This window comes from Drosophila sulfurigaster, chromosome 3 (assembly GCF_023558435.1).
Source record: "Drosophila sulfurigaster albostrigata strain 15112-1811.04 chromosome 3, ASM2355843v2, whole genome shotgun sequence".
NCBI classification, from domain to species: Eukaryota; Metazoa; Arthropoda; class Insecta; order Diptera; family Drosophilidae; genus Drosophila; species Drosophila sulfurigaster.
The window spans coordinates 52192640-52214606 of record NC_084883.1 but is presented as its reverse complement, the minus strand read 5'-3'; the positions used below and the strand labels follow the sequence as shown (position 1 = coordinate 52214606).

The 21967-nt window shown below is 35.3% G+C and overlaps 1 protein-coding gene across 1 annotated transcript; it reads right to left on the bottom strand.

The window, feature by feature from the left end:
- Nucleotides 1-4: 4 nt before the first annotated feature.
- On the bottom strand, nt 5-2957 carry LOC133840681 (zinc finger protein indra). Its single transcript, XM_062272641.1, has 3 exons — nt 2880-2957; nt 2497-2817; nt 5-2415 (listed from the first exon to the last, which is right to left on the bottom strand). Exons 2-3 carry the CDS (start codon nt 2635-2637, stop codon nt 205-207), a joined length of 2352 nt encoding a protein of 783 aa, XP_062128625.1. The 5' UTR covers nt 2638-2817; nt 2880-2957; the 3' UTR covers nt 5-204.
- Between the last annotated feature and the right edge of the window lie 19010 nt (nt 2958-21967).

Sequence of the window (21967 nt, the reverse complement as noted above, 5' to 3'; positions counted from 1 at the left end):
GAAATTGCTTTATGTTTATGTTTATTGTTTCGATTTTTTGTACTTTAGGTACAAAGTTTATGCTAAGTAAAATTAGACAAACAATTAAAATTAGACCTCAGTCGGTGGGACATCCTTCAAATGGCCAACGTTGCAACGTTATTTACTAACTACTAGGATATGTTTGCATCCATTATGGATCTTGCATCTGGTCCGGTCCGTCACTTAATTAAACTTGTGTTTCTTTTTAAGATGTGCGCTAAGGAAATTCGCCGCTGCAAAGACTTTATCGCAGTTTTGCACACCACAAGCCAAGCGCTCGAAAGCAACGCAGTTAGCAAAGTGGCCAACAAAGTCGTTGCTCTGTGTGAAGCTCTGTGAGCACTCGCGACACTTGAGAATGCCCGAATGCTTCTTACGGATGTGGGAATCCAAACGCTTGCGAGTGCTCACCACTTTGTTGCATTGATTGCAGGACAATGCGGAGCTGGTATCGATGCTGTCCTGCGACATGGATTCGAGCATTTCACGGCGATGTGGCAATGGATTCGAATTCACCTCCTCGAATAGTATCATATCATCATCGTCTATAAACTCGTCTTGTTTTGACTTCTTGAGCGGGCTCTGATTTGTGGTCTCCTCTTCGTAGTCCTCATCGATAACAAGCTTTGGCGATGACTCCGATTCCTTATGCTTGCGCTTGTTTGACTTTTTGGGCGTCTCGGAGGTAGATTCATTGCCATTGTTTGGCAACAACTGTGATGTGTCGAGAGCATCCTTCTTGCGCTTCACCTTGTTTGGAGTGGCAATTGGTGTGTTCTGTGGAGTGGCGAATCCATCTTTGTCCTTCTTCGGTTTGGTCTTCTTTGGTGTGCCAACGCTCAGTGCCGGAGAGGCTGCCACCTCGCCGTCTTTCTTGGCCTTTTTCTTCGGCGATTCATTATTTAATGGTGTAATCTGTGAGGTGTCAATTACATCAATATCTTTCTTGGATATGTTTTTCTTGCTTGTGGTGGCAGCCTCTTCAATAGCCGTGCCATTCTGCAGATTGACTGCGTTCTCTTTGTTGTTGTTGTCACTCAACTTGGCGATCTTTGGCGATGACTTGAGCGACTCGGTGATTAGCTGCTGAGTTGATTTCTTTGGCTTTTTAGGTGTCACATCATCACTGTTCATTTCATCAAGGATTTGCGGCAGTTTTTTGTTCTTGGCCTGCGAGATTCCAGCTAAAGCGATGCTGACATCAACCGTCTTGCGACGAGACGCAATTTTTGCTGGTTTTTTAATTTTCTCGCCACCTTCCATGTTAGCTAGTAGTGCACGATCATCGATAGTCTTGCGACGACGCGGAACTTTCAACTCCGCCCCTTCGCCATGCTTCGTTTTTATATGCTTCATCATATTGAACTTGTGCATAAACTCAGATTCGCATTCGGGGCATTTAAAGATCTTAGGCTTCTCAATGTTATGCACAATCGTCATGTGCTTTTGGAAGGCCTTAATGCCTTTGATGTCTTCGTGGCAAATATCGCATTTAAATGAATTGATTGACACCGGTTGTTCCTTTAGAGGGTCGCCAGGTTTTGGAGTGGATGAATTGGTGTTCTGAACGGCAAACGTAAGCTCTCCATTCTTCAAGCCTTTTGGTTTTGGATTCAAGGCGGTCAGCCGCGCAAGTGTCACATCGGGTGCTCCCTTCTTCGTCTCCTTCGTATTCTCTTTCTCCTTCTCCTCGACCATTCCATGTGTTAGCAGGTGAATTTTCAAAGTTTTAAGTAAACCGAAACACTTGTGGCACTTCGAACAATCGTAGATGCGAGGACGCTTCTGGGCATGTATAGTTTTCATGTGAATTTTCATGGGATTGGGATATACGGAGTTAAAATCGCACAATTTACAATCGAAATTGGTTGCAATATTCCTCTTCTCTTCGGGCCCCTTGGTAGCCTCTTCCTCTTCATCGCTGCTGCCGTCGCTATCAGAAATATGATTTACACTGTTGCCGAACAATTGGCTAAAGGCTGTGCTCTTGTTAGCAACACCATCATCAGTAGCTGGAGTTAATTTTATCACGTGCTTCAAACTTTCGTCCAGTTTAGAGGGACCTCCAGTGCCGAAAAGTTGTTTTTTTGGAGATTTGCCCAATTGCGTTTTCAACACCGTTGAAGTTCCATTTGTGGCCGCCATGTTTTTGGATGGTGAATTAAATATCTCTGGACGTGTCGGCTCGTCAGGCTCCTCTGGCTCAGAATCACTTGGCACCTGTATAGGTTTATTATTAATTTCAATATTGGTCTTATTGGCAACACCAGCCTGATTTTTAGGAAGTGGCACCAAATTGTTGACCATTTCACCGGCACGCTGGATGACGCCGCTTGTAGCATGTAATGTTGAAATGCACATGGTGCACAGTTTGATGGGCGTATTTGTTGGTATCTGTAATGTTGTCAAGATTACATATGCAACCACATGGGAATGAAGCAACTTTCTATTTCTCATCTATTTGACTGTACTTACTTCGAGTTTGGTGATAATTTTAAGTATGTCAACAATCTTAAGCCCCGCGAAATGTTTGCGGCCTGTATAGATCTGGCTGTTATCCTTCTCAGTTTTGCAATAGTCGCAAACTGCCACCGCTTTCTTTACATTTCCACTCATTTTTTAAAATAATTTTATTATATTTTTAGTTGGTTGACAATTTATTTGGCGCAGCACGTTTCTCGCCTTCTTCTTTCACGAACAATGTGACCGTCCGATGCTTACGTTAAGTTGGCGCAAAAGGCAGTATCAACGAAACGCTGTTAATAGCAAAAGCAGAAGAAGAAAAGTGGGACTTTGCTGTTAATAGCAAAATCAGAAATAGAAGAAATTGAATTTGTTACATCAATGATTTTATTTACCTGTTTAAAGTTAAAAATATTTTGAATATTATAACTCACTATACAATGATGTTACTAATGCTTACTAATTTTTCTTGCTTTATGAAATCATCGATGTTTGCTACGTTCGTAAACATTTTGAAATATTTAGCCTACTCGATAAGTGCTTTGGCACCTATCGATTTTCGAACTGGTTCTTGGAACTATTGTTATCGAAGCGCTATACAAATATACCAATACACCAGAGTGTCACCACCCGGTCACACCTATATCTTAGATAAATAAAACGGTTTTTTGAATAAAAGAATACTGTGAAATCTTCAATTAAATTCAGTTAATAAACATTTCTTACAATGCACTTTTTAATGCAAACTGTTTAAAACGAATCGAACTTCGAAAAATTAAAAAACTGATACACAATAGGTTGGCTAATCAAATAAACATGTTGGCGTTCTCACTTAAGTGGTGCCTACTCAATTAATGAGTATATAGAAGTCATCGCCCCAGGGCAAAAATACCTTGTTACCATTTCAATTAAAGCAGAAACGTGCCAGTAAATGCAGAAGCTTATCTATCTCTCTGGGCCAGTTGTGTGCTCGGCTTGGCACTCGTTAAGCCTAATTGTCGCCACATTTGGCACTTGACGCAAGAGTCGTTGGACTTTTCGAGGCAGCCGCCGGACTGTTTCCATTTGCATTATTTTTCTCTTTTTTTTTTGGCATGGAATTCAGATTCCGATTCCGATTCCGCTTGACAGTAATTACGTCCGAGTGGCTCAAGTTCGCAAAATACAAATTTTTTTTTGTGATTTTGATTTTAATGAAGGCCAAGCAAACAATTGCTTGGCTCCTAATGCCTGCGAACAAATTGTTGATTGATTTCTGGCAAGCGAAATCAATAAATAAAAAACAAAACGAAACGAAAAAAAAGTGAGCGCCAGCACTTTACGAGTACAGTAGCGATTTGCTGCCATTGCCAAGCACGGCATATTAACTATTTCAATTGATGTGTCGTGCGAATTGTTGTTTGGGAGGAAATCAAACATTTTTGTGATATGCTTAAGCAATTGGCCACATTAAGAATTTAACTGTGATTGTTGGTGGTTTCATCTCTCTGATGTTGCCTTCAACATCAGTTTTGGGAGTTGTACTTGAACTCGAATTTAGAAATGAATTCAGCTGAACATCAAAGCGATATTCTTCATTTTGATTGTTAATTAATTAATGTTTTGCTACTGCCGATCTTCGTATTGGTTGTAATTGAGTCTGCTGTCGGATGGCTGAGCTATTGTAAACTTGATTTGCTTAACCCGATCAACGTCGACTGACCTCCAGGCGTGTGGTTGCTTTGTCCGTTTTCTTCTACAACATTTTGTATTGCGGTTGGCATTGTTAGTGTGTGTAAAGGCAGAATACTCTATAATAGAAACCGAAATGGATATAGAAATAGAAGCCGAAACTGAGCCATAGTCACAGTCAGATTCACAGTCAGAGTCAGAGTCAGTGGCAGAGTCAGAGTCAGAGTTTCTCTAGCTGTGAAATCTGCCAAAGCAACAACGGCCCCAAGGCCAAGCAAATTACAACAGCTCGACTGGCGGTCGTCCGGCTATGGTTAAAGCTGTTTGGTTTATGCCGTAATTGAGTTCATTATCATAATAACCCATTGACCAACTTGTCAACTCAACAATAGCTGTAAACTTGGCCAGCTACCAAAAGCTGGGGGCGGTCGAGGGGAAGAAGTTTATTCTTCTTTTTTTTTGTTTAGGGTGGGTGAAACAAAACATGAATATTCTACTCTATATACTCTATTTGACGTCATCGATTGAAGATTCGTTTAGGTATTTTTTGGCATCGATACACGAATTTGATTAATTGTCGGAGAGCCAGTGACATTAAATGCTGCGTTCAAGCAATAAATTTAATTAATACAATTAAACGATTACAGAATTAATGGAGTGTCGTTAAGCATAAACAACAAAATCGTGTGCACACTTGACCCAAACTTTTTATGCCCATTTTAAAGGCTATGCGGGTTCGAGACTCAAGTCGAATCGGAGTTGGAGTCGGAGTCCGATTGAGTTCTAAGCGGAGCCTATTTTCGCTACCAACCGAATGCTGCTCTTTGGCACTTAATGCAAAAAAAAAACACAGCTCGTCCATAAACCTTTAGTTTGTATTTCTATTGTCGACTTCCCACAGTTGCGGAAGTGTTGAGCCAAGTTAAACTCAAAGTTAGCTAATTGTTAGCCATTATGTCTTTACATTTATAAATAAAAACCTTAATTCGCTGTGGAGAATTATTTTAAAAATAGCACTCTGCGTATTCCCCTCTGTACATTTTTATACCTGTACTTGGATCGAATATCTAAAAATAAGCGATGAATAAGAAAAGAACAACGAGCAGTCGACGCCAAAGAAGAAGAAGAAGAAGACGAAGAACAATAACAAATAAAGATAATGAAATTGATCGTTTATTTTGCTAATAAATCTGTGCATCAAATTTTATTAACAAACATTATGAAATGTAATTACAAAATCAATTTTAAGCCACACAGCTTTCATCACCACCATTTTCAGTGTTGGAAAACGCTAATCATTAGCGTTCCAGTGACCTGTTTTATGTTCCATTCCAACTCATTAAGTGTTGAAACAAATGCGGAAGCCATAAAAGAAAAAAAAAAACATTGAAATCTATGAATCAAAACTACATTGTAATGTTATTTAATTATTTTTGATCTATTCTAAGACAAAAAAAGAAGAAGAAAAAAGAGAAATAAACAGCCTCCATAAAAGACAAACAAATGGCATAACTTATCAAACTTCTCACTTCAATAACAAAAGGCAAAATATCGAGGAACCAGAATCAATAAGAAATACACCTGATGCCGCTGTCGAAGTCGACGTTGAGTCGATGTCGGTGTCGATGCCTCTGACAATATCATTAACAACAAAGAGAACTGCGCCAAGTATGACAATAATAATATAAAATTTGCCAACATCATTTTGCAGCGATTAATGAAAAGCAAACGCAGCCAAAAATAGAAAAAAGTCAATGGGCAAAAAAGCCATTCAGCAAATGTGTTTAAAGTTTGCGAATAAAATATTTAAGAAGTTCGCATTGTTCCAGTTCTGCTCTGAACAACAAATTCGGGTAGTAAAATTGTAGTAAAAAAAGAAGGGAATAGATCAAAGAGATTACTAATTAGAGTGAGAGCGGCATGATTCTTTATAATATTTCACCAGTCACTCTGCAAAAACAATAGAGAAAGCTAAAATTTATCAATGAAAATAATATTTTAAAATAAAAATGAAAGAAAGAGTATTTAATATTAAATAACTTTTAATTGTAGAGACGATCTTTCCGTTGGTTGATGTAAAGAAATTATTTAAAATATTATTCAATATGTTACGAATTTTCATTATTACTAATTATATATAATTAAAATATATATTAAGAGTTTAAAAAAAACAATTAAGAAATTATGGTCTGAAGAAATGTTTAATAAAATTAAATACACATTTCAATATTGCTAAATTAAGAATATTGCATAATTAAAAATCGCTAAGAATGAAATTAAAATGGCCAACATTTAAAATAAACCATTGTTAGCATATTGTAATGTTGGTTTTAACGAAGAAATAAGTTAATTTTTTATTACTTTTTCCTTTCAATCTCGTTTCTTCTTTGCGATCTAACCATTGGAATACAAATTTTCTCCCTACTCCTGGCTGTTATCGATAACAATTCTTTTATTTAAATTATCGGTATTTTTCTTTCACTACATGTTACGCTAATAATCGATTTCTTTATGAATTATTGGTCACACAATTTTGACAGTTTTGTTTACAAATTTATATTGCATTGTAAATAATAATCTACACACATTTAGTCATTATTATAGTAACTAAACAACCAAAATGTAATATATTTAGTATAGGGTATATAATAGCGAACCAGTATTTAGCTTATTAAGCGATTTAGTGTCCATTTAGCATGTTAACTGCTTTGCACGCCATAAATCATGGCAGTTTATACTCCAACTAAATTTAATTGGCTCCCTAATGAAAATGGAACCACTCCGTTAGCCCGCGAGATACGACGAGTACAAAAATATACAACATACTTCCGGGTTGAGTGAGTTTTAGGGCGTCAAAATTGCCTTTGGCTTCGGGTCGCGTGGAGTTTTGAACTTGGGTGCCGCTGCTGAGAAGAAATAAGCGAATATTAAATACACGTATGTATTCATTAGTTAATTGTTTTGTTTTGCTGCTGTGACAAATAATTTGTCTAACCCCCCGCAATCCCTCTCCACAGCCCGCATGAACTGTGATTAATGATTGTTTGATCTTTTTTGGAATATTTCGGCAGCATGCCAAAAAGCTGCAAAATATCGAATGGATGCTGCTGCTGCTGTCGAATTAGCCTTAATTGTTTGACGGCATTTTGCTGTCATCATTTTTTTCGAAGAGAGGGAACGCGAGCCGCAAACTTCAAACTCCGGATTGAAGCTAACCGGATCGCAAAACGCACAGCAAATTGGGCGTTGTGTGGAGATGTTTGCTCCGGGCGAAGTCCACGTACAATTCACAGTTTTGGCGGCATTTTGGATGTGTGTGTTGAGAGGTTGAGAGGAAAGCCGTAATCTGTGGTTCCGCATTGCTGTCGAATCAATAAATCATCGTCAGTGCAATTAACTGTTAACTGTTGCTGCGTTAGTCATGAACTAGTATTAATAATAATATTTAGAATATCTTTTAAGTATTATTTGAAATTCCATGCGAAGCGTTTTCTCAAATCTATTACGCAAGGTGCCTTCCAAGTGGAGCATACTCGTAAAGCAGACGACGACGACGACGATGACAATGACGATGACGATTCGTGCTGGGTTTTTTGCTTCGAACAAAGTGTTTCAGAATTTCTAATGAGCTGAGGAACCTTCGGCTGGGCCTAGCTCAGTGGGCCTGGGTCTAGTCTGGTCTCTGTGTGTGTTATTTCTAGAACTACTCGCGCTCAATGTTGTTGTTAACCGAAACAATAATTGTCAGGCATAATGATAAAAGCAGCAGCAGCAGCAACGATAATAATGGCAGACACAATTACCCATATTTTTGTTTAATGTTTTCGCGTTTTTGTTTTTGTTAAGGCTACGTGCACGAGGGAAGTTCAATGTCATCTTGTGCTCAGCCAGCTACACAGGAAGCATTAACTTGATTTCAAACTCAACTCAACGCGAACTCGACTCAAATTGAATTCATGCCGCCTCAACCCTGGCCGCCTTATCAATGCCTAGCCCCAGCTTATCAATATCAGCATATCAATGCCTCGAGATCAGCGTCGAGAATTGAATTTTTAACTGTCATTTAGCGGTTCAGCTTGTGTGCTACCGTTTTTATGTTCGCGCTTTTTTATTCGCATAAAAGCTCAATTAATTATTGAGTCAGATCTTGAAATGGTTTTTTTTTCTTTTTTGCCATCTGTTTTTTTCGTTAGCATCAAATTTCGAAATTCGATTTCTGCACGCTGTTCATTAAGATTGAAATTTATGAATGATTTCTAGTGTCAATCGTGGCTTATCGCATATCGTGCACTTCATTACAAATGCTCAACTCGTTGCCAATACTACGAGCATAACAATCATTTCGCATTGTAAGTGTCTCTGTCTGTGTCTCAGTGGATTCATGTGGACATCAATCATCTGTGAATTGTTCAGTTCAGTTCAGTTCAGTTCGGTTGCAATTTGCCAATTGAGGACAGCTTAGGCTTATAAAATTAGGCTATCTAAACGTGGCCTTAACTACACACATACATACGTTGTCCACTCCCACAATTTTTGGTTTCAACTACTGCGATTTTATAATATCAATAACATAACATCAAATTATTGCAACTTATTTTGGCGGTTGTTTGGGACATGCATGAAATAATATTTTGGTGTCACTCTACTGAGACTCTGAAGTTATTCATGAAACAAAAAGATTTTAATAAGTATATTTGTAGAACACTTTTTTGATTATTCTAGTCGCCTAATAAATATTAAAAATAAATCAATTTGTTTAAATATTTCAGAATTTCAATTACATATATAATTATATATAACCTATTAGATTAATTGCAAATTTCCAGAAAATTTGAATTCGGAGCATTTTATAAATGCAAGTAAGAAAGCTACAGCTACCGACTGTGAATAAAAGCAACTGTGTGGTATTATTCTTAAAATATACCAAATTAATATACCACAAAAATACAAAAAATATATCAAGAGATATATTTGGTATACGGATAAAAGTACAACATTTAAAAAATATACTGAAATGAATATACCACAAAATGCTAAAAAAAATTCAAGGCCTCCATTTGATATATTGAGATTGTTCTACATTTAAAATTTACTATACAGTGCAAAATGTACCACATTGTCATCCACATGATTCTTTTAACCATTTACTAACAATATTAAACAAATTGAGATCTTTCTTTGATTGAATAATATGTAAATGTTGCTGAAATTTCTTTTCTAAATAAAAAAATTATTCAAAACTGAATTATGTTTATGTTTCGAAGATTCCATAGAAATTTGAAGAATATTTTTGGGATATATTATAGTCATCAGATAAATAAATAATAATAATTTCCAATTTCATTACAAATGTAGAATTTTCTTCCAGATATCAAGTAAAGTCTGCCCTTTTGATAAACGTCAAAAATGATTCAAATTCGTTTAAACATTTTTCAACAACTTTATAGTATAAAAACTGAATTTCTATGTCAGGAATCTTTTTACATTTCTAATCTTTACGATATTCAAATAATTTTAGTTTTTAGAATTACAAAAGTTGAATTGTCTATCAGACTAAATTGCAAGTACATTTTTGGAATATTCAATGCATATGCAACACTTTTCATAAATATCAAAAATTCTTAAACGCTTTCATATGTATCAAATTTTATAGCGACTTGAATGTACTCGAACGAATTAATTGTGCTTATTAAACAGTCGCCTTGATTGGTCACCAGCGACGCTTTACTTCCGGTAGTGCAACACTCATCGCGCGCACTTCAGTTGAACAGTCATAACAAAAGACTTAGGCAACGAACTTGCTGTGCCACGTTCTACAATATATAAAGTATGAAAAGCGCTGACAAGACGCTGACCTCTGGCCAAGCGCAGGCAAATAAACAGACTGGCAACTGGCAACTGAATTCGGTAGCTAAGCAAACGCATCGCTCGCTCTTCAATTCAATTGAGAGCTTTGTCACGTATGCGTAAATCGAATTAAAAATCGAATTAAATGAACTGAGACTGAGACTGCGACTGAGAATTTCGATTGTACGTGACAGCAGCAACAGAAGCAGAAGCAGCAGCTCCCTAATGTACAGATACAATATGGACTGTGCCACGTCATCAGGTGCACGTCATCGACAACGGAATGCAAGGCAAACAGAATTCGTCTCGCTCTTCGTCTAGACTTTGCACGTACAGAAAACAAAAAAAACACAACTAGCTAAATTTAAATTAAATGAAAAATTGATGAGCTGCAGGCAGAGGGCAGCGCTGCTCTCTGCTCTGCTCTGCTCTCTGCTCAGCTCTGTTGTTGTTGTTATCGTCGAATTTTCGAAGCTTGTCGCGTTTATTTGGCCATTAAACGCCTCGAGTGTCGTCCCATTGAGCGACAGTTGACTTTTGTCGTTGCCCGACTCCGGCGGTTCATCACTTTTGTGTCTCTTTTGTCGCGCAATGTTGTAAGCAACAAAAATAAACAGTTAACGAACATAAAATTCCTGTTACAAGGCGTGGTAATAAACTGCAAATTCATTTGCCAAAAGTGTACAAGAGAAAAAAAACCCAAACAAAAAATAAAGTGAACTCCCCAATCAACAAAACAAGAAAACTCTAAAAGCAAAGGCAAGTATAACTAACTTCATAATGATGTGCAAAACACCCACAAGAAAAACAATACAATAATTTGGCAATATAAAAGCGAGAAAAAGAAGAAGGCAGCATCATCAACAAAATGAAGTTTATTAGCAGCAATTTATGCGTATTTATAAATAAAACTACAATATTCATAATTTAATTATACAATTTGATGGGTACGTTATAAACAGCGCGACATGAGACTTGAGACTTGGAGACTTCAGACGAAAATGCTAGTCTCGAAAATAGCCATAAGAAAACTGGAAATCATTTATAAACAATCGCGTTCATTGACCAACAATAACCACAACAACGTCACGCTCAGATCTCCTCCAGCAAGCAACAAACGCAACACTATCAACCACAACAGCAGCAGCAATAAAAATTTTAATAAAAACAAGAATTAACGCAAAATTATTAGCATCAACTAAGATCGAAAACGAAGATTCAATACGCTTGGCCCAAATAATTCCCAATCAAATGCTTAGCAAATTTTGTGAAACTTAAGTTATGTGAAACTTTTGTTTTATTGGACACCCAAAAAGTTTAAAAATAGTTCAACTTAAATCTGCATTTCAAATTTTGGGTGGGAACAATAAAATTGAATTAATTACCAAAAGCATAAGAGGATATTTTTGTGACTCTCACGCGTATCGTTTTTCATTTAAGTTGAAGGAAATACAACAAAATATTGAAGTATATTTGGTTTATTGATATATTGCATTCAAAATATACCCTAGAGTAATAAATATACCAGATTGTCAAGTGTAGCTTTCTACCAGCCAACATTAAAATGGAATTAATTATCAGAAGCATAAAAGGAAGATTTTCTCTCACGCGTATCGTTTTTCATTTAAGTTGAAGGAGCTACGACTAACTTTTCTTTTTATACATCTGACAATTTGGTATATTTTGTAATCTATGGCATTTTTTGAATCTAGTACTATATAAATATACCGAATATACTTCAATATATTTCAGTTGTCAATCTAGCATATTTTTTTCTGTGGTATAATTTGAATACAGTACTATATCGATATACCAAATAAAACCTTCGGTATATTTTGAACGCAGTACTATATCAAAATACCAGTATATCGAAATACCGAATATAGATTTGGGTATATATCGATATATTCTCGGTATATTAATTTGGTATATTTTAAGAATAATTCCGCAAGATTCAGGTATCTCAACCTCAACTGTAACTTTCTTACTTTTTATTTATTTTTATATTGTAATTCGTGTTTTCGAATTAAATTTTAGAATGCCAAAAGTAAAGTAAGAGCAGCCAAATTTATAAATATTTGAAACAAACTCCATCGCTCAGCTAACTTAGCCACTCAGCTAGAGTATGCTTAAAGTAGCTGTGATAAATTCGTTTACTGTTGAGTTGTTTTTTTGCTGTTTATTTCGTTGGCGCCAGCTGCGTTTCCATTGTCCGAGTATCTGTCGGTTTTTATATGTGAGATTTCCTAAGAATGCGCACAAGAATTCCACAAAAAAACACACAAACACACACAAAACAAAAAAAAGACGAACAACAAAAATAAAAACAAAATAAATTCAATACGAAAAAAAAACCAAACCACAACAAAATATTTGCGCGTTGATTTGCATATAACTGAATCATCGCGTAATATTTCGAGTCAGCGACTTTATCGGTATTAAATCCGTTAAAAACGATTTCACAATTGTTTTGCATTGAATTCAATTGAATTGAAATTTCATTACATAACGCAGGTTGTGCTTGAATTCTGAAATTCTTAAATGAATGCAATGATTGTACATATCAATCATTTTGTGTCGGTGTGTGTGAATGTGTGAGTGCTTCTTTGACAGCTGTCAAGTGAGGGGTGTGAAGGGGAAAGGGGGGGGGAGCTAGTTGGTGAGGGGGCGTGTGTGTGTGATAAACGCTGCCAGCTGTGCAAAGGCAGCAGCTTAATAAATGCTTGCAAATAGAAATCTCATTCTCGGTCTCGGTGTCAGTCTCAACTTATGCACACAGCTGTGCCCTAGACAAGACCCCCTCCTTCCCCCTCTCCACCCCCCTCACACACTCTTACGCTCCCCTGGCAACTGCAATTTAAGACCAATTAGCACAAAAAAAGGGTAACTGATGAATATCATTCATATGGCTACCAATTGCCCTCCTCTCACTTCTGACTCTTCAGTTTGCCTAATGAATTCAAGCATGCGCCGTCATATAAGCTATATATTCTATATATACATATACTCAAGAGATTTCTATATAAATATATCTATCTGTTCTATGCACTCAGCTTGACTCGAGAGTCGTGTTTGGCTGCAATCGTGTCTAATTTGCTGCTACGTTTGCTTTTTGTTGCTGCTGTTGTTGTTGTTGCTGCTGCTGTTGTTGTTGTTGTTGGGGGCACATCTGTGTTTGCGGCTGATGCACTACATCGATAGACAGAGGCAACTGTCAGAGTTAGTTGTTGCATTGCGCATTTGCATTCATAACTCAACAGATGCAAAAACTTAACAAAAAACAACAAAATTGTTGCGTTGGCCAAATGACACATATTTGAATTTCGAATTAGTTACAAATTGCACGGCGACAAAACACTGCTCAACAAAATGTGCGAATATCAGTGAAAGAAAATAAAATAAATGTATAATAAAATAAAAGTATTAAGAGCAATTTATGATCATAGAACAATTGAATTGCTCACATATTTTTTCTTCTTTATTTACAATTTGTCTGTTTAGACAATAAGTAAATTGTTTTTTTATTAATTAACAGAAATAGCAGTTTTCCAATGTACGCTACGTATTTTTTATATATTATTATATGTCTCAACAGTTGGATGCCAATTGTGAACATATATGGGTAAAAACAAAGTGATATGGTTAGACGAAAGACAATTATTATATTTAAATAAAATAATAATAATAATAACAAATGAAATAGATTTTTTCTGAAAAAAGTAAATATTTGTAATGCGATTACAGTTAAAATTTAATTTTATATCTTACAAATTACTGACAGTAAATCTTGAAAAGAACTTTGTAAATCAGTCTTTATTATATGGGCAAAGTTTTAAATTTAATCACATTAAGACTGGGTAACATATTAGTGAGTTTCTTTATATCATATTAATTGTTTATTAAAATACCAGTTAAATAAAATATTAGACAGGAAAATATAGTCATCAGGAAAATTTTAGAATATACATTATTACTTGCACATAAAATAAATGTATTGCTTGTAATTCAATTACTAAAGAAATTTAATTAAATAGTTGAATATTATGCATGCTGTTGAATCTTGACATATTATACAAAAAACATTTAATATATAGTTTTATCATCTGTGCAAAATTGTTGGCAACTGATTGGTTAGTTTACTGAATTTTCCATTAAAATACTAGGTAACCAGTGAAATATATTTATTTATTAAAGGCAAAGACTATAAATTAATTTATAACCTAGCGTAAATTTACTAGCGCTGACCAGTTAAATAGAATATTATAAGAGTACAACAAATATTTAGAATGTAAAAAAAAAAATGTAAATATTTACATGTAAAATTTAGGTTCTATTTGAAACCTTTTTACTAGAGACTAACTTTAGCATAACATATGTGCTTACTATTAACAGAGTTAATCTCTGCTAAATAACATACAAAATGCAAGTGTTGCTTAACATTTAGTACGTTGCTGTTAAACTAATATGTACATCAAACATAACACATCCAAATTTGTTAATCAAATAAAACAGCAACTAAATTATATTTTTGTTTGTATTATTATTCTATTATTCTAACTCGGTAAATTCCTGATAATTCTTCACTAATAATAGATAATTTTAAATTCTAAAAGGTATTTATACTACAATTAAAAATGCAATTTGATTTAATTTCAGTTAATTATGAGTCAAAAGATATTTTTATGAGCTCTGCAAACTTGTGAAATATCTCTGCATAATTTGTTAATTTAAACGCTTTAATTTTTGGCAGTCAGAATTTATTGCGTTAACAACCAGTTTGTACTAAACTCGTAGTTATTAGAATATCTGGCATTTTTAATATAACTTAACCATTAAACTTAAAGTTCATAAAAAGCAACTTCTCATAAAAAAACACGTCTGTTGAAAATGTTTCAAGTATTATTTTCAGCCAAATCAATGCGGCAATTAATTAAATTTTATGGTTTCTAATTATATGGCTGATCAGTGTCAAGAGTATTGTTAATAGTCAATAAAATTTGTACTACGTAACTTTCTTCTTGCATAAAATGCTGAATTGCCTTGCAGAGCAGTGTAAATTAGCTGAACTTCCAACAGCAGCAGCAGCAGCTGCAGTCCAAGCCTCCACCTGTTGAATGTAGACCCTCTCCTCCCCCCCCGCTGATTAAGTTGAGTTCAGTTTCTCGCAGCCTCTCTGCGGAGACAATAATTAATACGAGTGCACGTAGCCAACTAATTTTATAGCTATTTCGATTGGATGACGGACGGTGGGTCGGTATGTCGGCAAAGTCTCTAAATCGGTCTGTAAGTCACAATCACAGTCACAGTCACAGAGTCAGCAGCCAGTAAGTCGTCTCGAATGGCCGTGGACGAGTGCACGTAATTGCCATGATTTGCAATATTTGCATCGGCAATCACATAACACATCCACATTGGCCCTTTTCCTTTCAACAAGATTGGCAATATGTGTCTAATTGCTCAACTCAACTCGACAAGCAACTGGCAACAGCTGTTTCCCCCCGATCGATCGAATTGTAAATGGAAATGTTTGTAGAACTCGCCACCTTTAACAATTACGAACTTGAACCTGTCTCAAGCTTAGCGATGGCACGATTAATTATGCGATACGCAATAATCGATAACATAGTTTCACTTAGCAATTCAATAGTATCGAAAAGTGGAGTTCGATACATTGCATCCTTATCGATTAGACAACTAAATAATCGTGGTTATTTGATATTGTCATATTTCTTCGATTGATTGCGATTAATAATTAATTAAATATGTGATACACAATAATCGATAACATAGTTTCACTTAGCAATTCAAGAGTATCGAAAAAGGAGTTCGATTAAATGCATCCTGAATCGATAAAAATTAAAAAAATCATATTATTCAAATTATAATTGTTTATTATTTTCAGATAAAGATTGGAAATTTCATACTCTCATATTTTTAATACATATGGATTATTTCAAAACTAATTAAATTATTTTCTTTTACTGCTCTATCGACAACTATCGTCGATAGTTTATGGGAACTATCAATCACTATCGATGGCGCAGACTATCGATAGTTCTCCACCTCTAATTGTTACATTTCTTCGATTAATACTCATCGTTAATCGAACGATTTTGACATTGAGTTGCCATCCCTACTCATCATTATTATTTATAAGGCAATAGTAGATAATTTGGATGCGCTGGCTATCAATATGTGTGAAGCTTGACGTATGTCAAGTGGGGCAAATGCTGTGAATAATTAATGTAATATTGTTGCGGCGTGGGAATCAAATTGAAAGTCCAAAATTGAAAATCGATTCAGAATCGAGAAATAGGAACTGAATTGGAATATATGATGTACTTGATGCAGATGTTGTTAATGATGACAGCTGTGTTCAGCTGCTCTTGCGCTTCGTTGCACAATTGAAGTCTAATTGAAACGAGGAAGTGGAAGTTGAGTTTCGAGTTGTGCGACTCTAGAAGTGGAAGTGCCTTACATTTGGCGCCATTAACTAACTGATTTTGTAATTAATCAAGTGGCCGAGCCCCAGTCAAAGCAAAGCAAAACCAAACCAAAGTGATCAAGCGAGGGCCAAAACTCGAGCTCTTCCGACTCTTCCAGTTCCGCATTAAGTGCGTGTCCAGCCGACTGAAACTCGCACTTACCTAATGCGCCTCCGTCCCTCTCTACCTCCCTCCCTCCCTTCTCCACCCGCCGCCTCTCTTGTTATTCCAGCTAAGTGACGAAGGTCGCGAAGGCAGCGCGAAAATATTAAGTATACGTACACGAAGAATCGCATTAAGCGAACTACGAAGCTCTCTTGTTTAATGTTTAATAAAACTGAGCATTAGCTACAGCAACAAAGTGGCTCTGCAACAAAGAGCAGGAACACAATAAAAGACCACAACAACAACAGCAACAACAACATTGGCAGTAAACAAATTGAAAATTAATAACAAACGCTTAGAGTGTTGAATAAAAACCAAAAAAATGATTTCGACTTTAAAATGCTGCAAATTGTAACATGGTCAAAAAATCAACAAATGCTTGAAGCATTAATACTTAATTAATCGCAAAATTAGCAAAATGATTAAGCGTGCCGTCGTAGCATAGCAGGAGAGGGGGAAGGGAAAGGAGGGTAAATATTATAACAATATCAATGTCGCATCGCTTATCGGTTATTGAACGTGCGAATTTATTCGCAAATTGCAAATCAATTGGCTACGCTCAGCAGCCAACAACAACAACAACAAAAGAAGTTGAAATAAATTCATAAATTATATATTAATAACAATTCAAAAATTGTTGGTATGCATGCAAAATGTTCGTCAAGTAGGAAGAAAGCCGCAAAGCGAGTGGCATGCTTCATTTTTTTGTTTTTTTTTTCGGTAGCAATCAAATCTCATGCTGGCCGCAAAACAATTAGCAATAAATAACGAGCATGCAAATTATTTACATTGATATGCATAAAATATAAATGCTTGGCTCCAAAACCTTCAACTGCGGTTAGCATTTACGTTGAATTCGCTTTTTTGCGTTTCTACTTTTAACTTTTAACAGACTTCTGCCCTTCAAAAGTGGCTGCGAATTATGCGTTCTGCCTAAGGGAAGCCAAATTGGGAGTGTGTGTGTATACATATATGTATATAAGTGTGTGTGTGTGCGAAGACAGAATCAATGTACCGATTGAAGGATAAGTTTATGAGTTGTCAACAGTCATGATTTATAAAAGCTACTGCAAAGCACATTTTTTGGTGAAATACTCTGCATGATTCACTTGGTTATACAACTGTTGTATAACAGTTAAACTCTTTTTCGTATGACAGTTTTAAAATTTGTGAATTCAATTTGTGTAACAGATATTTTATTACTTAAATTTCTTCTTCTACTATTTTGAAAAAGTGGAATACACTTTTAATGAAATACTCTGCATGATTCACTTGGCTATTCTAGTTCTGGTTATTAAATGTTATAAAACAGTTAAATTTTTTTTCGTATGACAGTTTTAACATTTGTGAATCGAACTTGTGTAACGGATATTTTATTACTTAAACTTCTTCTTTTTCTACTATTTTGAAAGAGTGGAATAAACTTTTAATGTAATACTCTGCTTGATTCACATGATTATGCAACTGTTGTATAACAAGCTCTTATGCGTATGACATTTGTACAATCAATGTTGTATAAGTGTAACGGATCTTATGATTCTTCAACTTCTTCTATTTCGGAAGAGCGAGAAACAACTTATCTTTTGCAAATCTAGAAAATACTTTTGATGAAATACTTCAATCAATTGCATAATATAACTGTTGTAGTACAGTTAATCTCTTTAGCGTATGACAGTTTTAAAACCTGGTCAATTGAATTTTTGTAACAGATATTCTAACGCTTAAGCTGCTTAGTTATTTTGAAAGCGTGGACAGCTGATTTGATTTCGGGTTTAACTTTTCAAAACATGGATTAATTTTTTAAGAATTCTTAATTCATTTTATAGAAGAACACTTTGTAGAATATTTATGTTGTATGCTTAAACTTTAAAAATTCGTAAGTGTAATAGATATACTAATATTTAAGCTTCAACGAGAATTGACTTTTAATAACTGAGCTTTATATTTGAAGAATTACTTCGTAGTAGAACTCATTTTTAAATATTACTGTTTTGTGTATAACAGCATTGATTCTACTAAATCGTAGTATAAAAATCTCATATAGCGATTTAGGATAAGATAACAAAAGTCTTTAAATGCGACTTTTGTAAATTTGGCGTTGTACTTCAAACATAAATTTTCGATTTTCGAAAATATCAAATTAGAATCTTTGAATTGAAAAATTTAGCTACATTTTTCAAGAATTACTTCTGACAATTTGAATTTTCTTTGTATAACAAGCAGCTTAAATATTCAAACATTTTAGGCCATTGTTGCCATTATTTTATATTATGACCAGTAAAATCTTTTCGTCGATGGATTTACTTGCTTTAAAAGCCAATAAGTTTGCAACATAGAACTAAAAATGTTGGGTTGACTTTATCTACTCAAAAACCTTTATCTTTATATTGTTATCTTCAAGTGAATTTACATTTTAAGAGTTGTGAATTGTATCGCTATTTTATACACAAATGTATGTAAAATAGTCTTTATCTTTAATCACATCAATATATATGTGTAAGCTAATATCGTTTGATAGCATAATCGGCGTTTGAATGCAGCCATGCGCATTAGTCAATCAAATGACTTAGGCAACGAACTTGGACGTCTTTGTTGATCTATGCAAATGTCAGTCAGAGTCAGAGGCGCGACACCGTTAACCAGAATAACTGTAATTAAAGCCACCATGAGCTTTACACCGTACACCGTACAGCAGCCAGCAGCTGGTTAGTGGCAAGAGCTTAACGCAGCGTTTAAGCCGCTTGCAAGGCCGCTGGCATTTATGAAAAGCAAAGCACGACCCCAGGCAATGGGTAATCTTGTCCAGCTGTGAGTGACATTAATGCCTGTGGCCAAAAGGAAAATATTGTCTTTAAATTTGCAGGCTTCAAGGTTCTGTGGTCTGGGGTCTCGGTTGGGGCAGCCATGCATTAGGTCACGCCTAACATTGGCAACGAATTCGCCTCCAACTGCGAATTCAAATTTTGCTGCTCCACTTAGCGGGGGGTGTAAATATTGTGCTAAGCAATTTGAAGGAGCGTGCAAAAATTAGCAACAAGTTGCGAGAAAATCGATTGCTAGTTGCATGCGGAGAGATGCTGATGCTGTTGTTGTTGTTGCTGGGTTCGACAGGTTCGCCCTGGAAAATGCGCTGCGTCATTGTCAAACAAAACAAAACTGACCATCAACAACAAATAAAACGCGAAGACGACGCTGCGGCGATGATAAACAAAATTTACTTCAAAAGATGACAACACAAATGTGCGAGTAAGAGGCAGATAAAGAGTGTGACAGAGTAAGAGAGAGGGAGACAGAGAGGGAAAGAGTTGGAGCAAGTGGGGTAGAGAATAAAGTCAGCTGCTTTCGAGGGGGATTTCCCATGCCGCATTATCCGATTGAAGCTGCTGCGTTGAAATTATGAAATATATTGCTACGGATTATTGTTGCCTTTTGTTTTCTTTTTTTTTGTTGTAATGTGTGTGTACTTGGCAAACACAGTTACTAAATAAACTTACAATACTCATATATGTGATATAAGTAAAGGCGCGTCTGGAGTTGGGTTTAACCAGAATGAAAAGCAAATTTAGTCGTAAAAGTTGTGCTCTATATAGCAAAGAAAGCTTTATCTAACTTATTTTTATTTTATAATATTAAATCTAGTATTAAATATTAAATTTAATTATACAATAAAGAAAGTTCTGGCTGCCTTCTTCTAAATTTTAGCAATTGTGTTTACCTCTGAATCGAAAACAAGTATTGAAATGTAAACATTTGATAACGATTGAATTTTCTAAGAACTTCATAAATTATTCCTAATTTGTATATGTGTTTTGAAAATTAATCAACCTGATATTGTATTGCTTTATCGATGACTTTTATTTCGTCACATTATTTTATTTCACAAAAAGGTGCAACTGTATTTATTCATTTACTATCTTGTAGAGGCTACCAAAGGTAGCTAGATCTAGAGTTACGATTTTTGATTTATACAAAGCTACATATTCTAAAATGTTGGTAAATAAGATAAATATTGTGTAAGTTAATAATGATTAATAATGAATGAAATAATTTTATCGAACTGCTGATTTCGGATCTTCGTTGCTTTGGTTGACAATCTGGTATATTTTTTTGTATTAGTATATCGATATGCCAAATATAACATTCGGTATATTTTGTACTCAATGGTATATGTTCAATGTAATATGAATGTAATTTATCGATATGCCAAGTAAAGCCTTCAGTATATTTTATAATATATGGTATATTTTAGATGTAATAGTATATCGATTTACCAAATGTTGTCTTTAAGTTTTTTCTCTATGGTATATTTTGAATGTAATAGTATATCAATATACCAAATACAGCGTTAGGCACAGTTCAGTATTTTTTCAGTATATTAATTGGTATATTTTGAGAATATTAATGCATTGTCCTTCTTGTTTAAATTATTGAAATGTTCATAACAATACATCATAGTTACATCATCATACATCATTGTTATTAACATAAATTAAATATAATTCAATTCTTTATTATGACTTTTTGATACTTTATATTTTTGTTAGTTCTAACAAATTTCTAGATTATTCTTATAAACAATTCAAAATTATTGTTTTTTAACAATATCTATACCAACATCTTTTCATGTTCATTACATTTTTTATAATTATTTCTTTTTGTATAATAGAATTTTCTAGATATTTCTTAGCTTTCTCTATACACAAACAAGCTCTTTAATAAATCGTTCATATCTCAAATATTGATCTACATACGCGTTGCCATTGAAAACTTTCGAGCTGCCGCAGTTACGATCGCTGCGCGCTCGATACGAAATTATCAGTTCAAGTTCGTTGCCTGAGTCTTTTGTTTTGTAATTACCAAAGAGGCTAGCAACAGCAGCAAGCAGCGCTCTCACTCTCAACGTCGGTCGTTGGGTCGTTGACTTTGCGGAACGCCCAGCTTGAGAAATGTGTCAAGGTCGCTCGTTTGCCGCTTCATTCGCTGTCGCGACGTCGCATCTCACATCTCTCCGCTGCTGTTGTTGTTGTTGTTTGTTGCGGTGTACGTGCTTAAGCGACAGCGTGCGCAATTTCACAATGTAAGGCAAAAGTTGCTTCTTCTTTTTTGCTCATCTGCCACATCTTGGGGCAAGCTCTGACAACAATTAAAAATGCATTACGCAATTGCGGCGCATAAATCAAATAAAAAAAACCGCGAAGCAAAAGAAAAACGGAAACCCAGCAGCGAATGACCTTGCAAACAGTTTTAGTTCTGCACGTAGACACGGAGCTGTGCAATGAGCTGCAGCTGCCACCGTTTGTGGCAGACACCACCCA

What these genes read in the sequence shown, in the direction of transcription:
- LOC133840681 (XM_062272641.1), bottom strand. Translation starts at nt 2,637, where the DNA reads ATGAGTGGAAATGTAAAGAAAGCGGTGGCAGTTTGCGACTATTGCAAA. An exon ending in AAATTATCACCAAACTCGAA is followed by an intron (nt 2,416 to 2,496) that starts GTAAGTACAGTC and finishes ACAACATTACAG; the next exon opens with ATACCAACAAATACGCCCAT.